This window comes from Euphorbia lathyris, chromosome 9 (genome assembly GCF_963576675.1).
Source record: "Euphorbia lathyris chromosome 9, ddEupLath1.1, whole genome shotgun sequence".
NCBI classification, from domain to species: Eukaryota; Viridiplantae; Streptophyta; class Magnoliopsida; order Malpighiales; family Euphorbiaceae; genus Euphorbia; species Euphorbia lathyris.
In genome coordinates, this window is record NC_088918.1 from 14,823,197 (window position 1) to 14,827,305 (window position 4,109).

General features: G+C 35.2%; 1 protein-coding gene across 1 annotated transcript; it reads left to right on the top strand.

Annotated features, from left to right (window-relative positions):
* Positions 1 to 479: 479 nt before the first annotated feature.
* Positions 480 to 3,230, top strand: LOC136205196 (uncharacterized). Its single transcript, XM_065995700.1, has 3 exons — positions 480 to 859; positions 1,424 to 1,539; positions 2,702 to 3,230. Exons 1-3 carry the CDS (start codon positions 743 to 745, stop codon positions 3,081 to 3,083), a joined length of 615 nt encoding a protein of 204 aa, XP_065851772.1. The 5' UTR covers positions 480 to 742; the 3' UTR covers positions 3,084 to 3,230.
* The last annotated feature ends 879 nt before the right edge of the window (positions 3,231 to 4,109 follow it).

The following is a 4,109-nucleotide window of genomic DNA, read 5'->3' on the forward strand; positions in this document are numbered from 1 at the left end:
TATCAATTTATTCCTTGTCTGATATTTTATTTATTCCATTTAATTTTTTATTTGAAAATAAGTCTATTTAATTTAAGTTAAATCTTATAAACCATAATATTTAAAGTATAATTTAAATTATACTAGGGAAGAATTGGGGATCCGTCGGGGATTCTCCATCGGGGATTAACGAAGCGAGGTCGGGGATCCCCATGGGACGGGGATACCATTCCTCATCCCTTCCCCATCCCGTCATAGGGATAAAATTATCGCCATCACCATTCTATGGGTATTCTTATTGGTGATTCCACATTTCCATCGGGACAGGTCACCGATGGAGACGGAGAATCCCCGCCCCACTTGCATCCCTATTTGACCCTTAAATATAACTAAATAATTGGGCGTGGACTTGGGCTTGGGCTGAGGATAGGCCAGCCCTTCTCATTAAAAAACGGTGCGTAGCAATGAATGTAAATCGTTTCTATAGATGAAAGATGGCATAGAAATCTGAAACATAGAGAATCATAATTTACGACTTCAAAGAATCGCAGTTCACATAGTTCCAATCAATTTCACAAAACTGAGATACCCTCCTCTAGTATCAGGAGAATTTTCTTGTACTATTCTCGATTGGGTTCTATCTATTGTGAGATTCATTTGATTTTATATATTTCTTTTTTGTGCGCGAAATCCTTCCTTTTTGCAGGTGAAAAATTCTGAGAATTCGTTTCAAGTTTTCCTTTGAAGACAGAGGTTTACAATAATGGAACCGTCTTCTTCATCTTCGATAATATCCCCAGAAGATGTGTTAGAATCCCTCATGAATGATGGTACTATTGACGCTCTCAGATTGAAGATAATTAATCAGCTCAAAGCTAATGTATTCCTCTTCCTTCCCAATTCTTAATTTCTGAATTTTGATTTGGGGGTCTGCTTGTTTCCCTGGATAATTGTCCGCTTTTTATGTTTCACTGCTGCATATTTAAGTTCGTTCATATTATATGCTTTTTTTAATTACTCCCTCAAGCTCAATTCCATTATATGTGTTGGTTTTGTTGTTTTCATTAGGATTGATTATCCTTAAATTTAGGGTAAAACTGAGTTGTTTGAGACTAAATTGCTCTTGTTTTAGAAGAACTCAATTTTGCTTAATCCATAAACTTAAATCTAATTGGTTTTAAGCAATGGATTAAGTAGGCTTTCCGAATCCGAAAAATACACTTTTTTTAGTAAATGAAGACATAGGGTAAAATAGTGGAATGGAGGGGGTATTTCAAATGAAATTCATGAACTCTGGGTTCTGATTAATGTGGATCGTAACATTGTTAAGTTGTTTTTATGCAAAGAATGTTGTAATTTTTTCTTTTTTGCTTTGAGAATGGTGAATTGTGATTTATTAGTGTAACGGTTACGGAAATTATGGCTGATTTTTCATCTGTTGCAGGAAGAGCTAAAGAATACCACCATTAGAATGGCTGAACAGAGCAAGGTTTTAAATACTCCCGGGGCTGAGAAGCAGACCAAAAGAGAGTTATTCGACGCACTTAGACAGGAACTTGAGTAGGTGTTTCTGTTTTTTTTCTATAGTGTTGTTGTTATATATGCCATTGCTTGGATGTTCTGGTTGTTTTGGTTTGTTTATTGTTGGTCGTCTGATAAATTCGATAATGCTATCAATATGTTGGTGGTGGTTATGAAATGCTCGGGGAATCTATATGTAAATGGGTGCACGCTGCACAGTGAGAGTAATTAGATTCAGAAAATAGCAAACTGAACTTATAGCTTTATCTTCTAGGCAGAGTTTTGCTTGAAGTGCGTTATTGAATGTTGAATTATGTTCTTACATCCTTCTTTATTGATTTTATATGCTTAAGGTGGATTTTTCGTTATTGTTTTGTAGTCAGTTATCTTCCGAAGCGTGTTAGTACTTGTAGAATATGTTCTGACATCCTTCTATATATGCTTAAGGTGGATTCTTCGTTATTGTCCTGTGCATGCCTAAAGTGTGTTATCTTGCGAAAAATTGCAACACGTGGCGAGTTTTGCTTGAATCGCGTTAGTACATGTATAATTATGTTCTTATAAGTAATATCCTTCTTTATTGCCTTTATATGTTTAAGGTGGATTCTTCATTATTGTCATGAACATGCCTTTAAAGTCTGTTATCTTGCAAAATAATCGCAACACGTGGAACTAAGCGAGTTTTGCTTGAATCATGTTAGTACATGTAGAATTATGTTCTTACATTCTTCTTTATTGCCTGTATATGCTTAAGGTAGGTACTTCATCATTGTCCTTTACATGCCTTTAAAGTCAGTTACCTTCCAAAAACCGCAACGCTTCACTTGAATCGCGTTACTAAATGTAGAATTATGTTCTTACATCCTTCTTTATAAGGTGGATTCTTCATCATTGTCCTATACATGCCTTTAAAGTCAGTTATCTTCCGAAAAGTCGCAACGTGTAGAAGTCAGTCAGTTATGCTTGAACCGTGTTAAATGTAGAATTATGATCTTATATTCTTCTTCATTGCCTTTATATGGTTAAGATGGAATCTTCATCATTGTCCTGTACATGCCTTTGGAGTCAGTTATCTTCCGAAAAACAGCAGATATGATTATGTTCTTATGCTCAATGCTATTGTTAATGCGTTTTTCTCGCTGCTTGATCAGTAGTTTACATGAATTTTTGTCCCTTATGATATTATGCTGTTGGTTAACAGAACTCCGGTGTTGGAGAAGGCGTCGGGTTCCGTGTGGGAGTTGATTTTAGACGGCAATGGACTGGGGAAAGAAATAAGTGAAACTGTTGAAAGAGTTTTTTGTAGGTTAAGTGGCCGGGAGCCTCCATTGTTTCCTCCACAAGATGCTGAAACCCCGTCAACTAAAGAAAACGAGAAGAAAGGAAAAGGAAAAGAAGACGAAAATGAAGATCAGAAAGAAAAATCAAACTCAAACTCGAAGAAAAGAAATTACAATGAGATGAACACAGACGGAGTGGGAGCTGGAAGTGAAGTTGCTACCCAAGTGCCAAATGAAGTTGCAGGAAAGCCCATCGAACCGCAACCTCAACAAGAAACCTCGGCTTCTCAACCACTTTCATAGGTTTGAGCCTCTGCTAAAAATCATCTCTTTCTCGGAGAAGCAAATTGAATTTCTGATTAGATAATATTCTTTTCTTTGTATAAGAAACATGAAATTATTAGGATTTACTTTATAAGAGAATGAAGTGACTATATATAGTTTGAAGTTTCTCTACCTGTGATTCAGCATAGGAACCAATTAAGGCTAGCTTGAGTTGAAAGTGTTTTTAGTTGTTTAATTTAAGTCTCGAGTTTGAATTTTAGTGTAAAGGGTAGACCGTAGCCCTTAATTAGAAAAGGGGCGACCTAAAAAGTGACTGCTCGGTCTCAATTCTCGAACAGATTAGTCAGATCTACTTACCAGGGTATGAATCAGCAGTTGTTTGTAGTTTATGCCTTTTATGGTAGCCTTGAGTTCACTTGAGCACTATCCTTGTGAGCTCAAAACCAACTTATTTACATATTTTCATGCATTTTTATGTTGCTTCCTTGTGGGTGTTCCAGTTGTTACTTCTATGCATTAATTTGTTCAAATTTTCCTTAATTGAAATATAATGGATTTCCTTCCTATTAGGGATGTTAAAACAGATTGTGTCAAACAGGTCGTATTAAACAGGTTTGTCGTTTCAGGAATATAGTGTGCATTTGATGTAAAGTGCTTAGTTAGGATTGAGGGTCCGTTTGACCTGTTTTAGTTTTTTTTTTGTTTGCTGTTGTTGTTGATAACTAGTAGATATTAGTTGATTTTTCACTTAAAAGCAACTGTTTTGAAATTTTACCATAACACTTTTTTTTTTATATATCTTATGTTTAGAATTAAAAAGCAAAAACTAATTTCGGAAAATAGAAACAAACGGACAACGAGTAACAATTATTGATAGCTATTTTGGAAGAGAAATCAGTTAATATCTACCATCCACAACAAAATAATAAACAACTAAACAGAAACAGACTCTTAGGACATGTTTGGTTCAGATGTTTTCTGTTTGTCGGTGTTGGTAGCTAGTAGATATTAATGGATTTTTCTTTTAAAATAGTTTCTAATAAT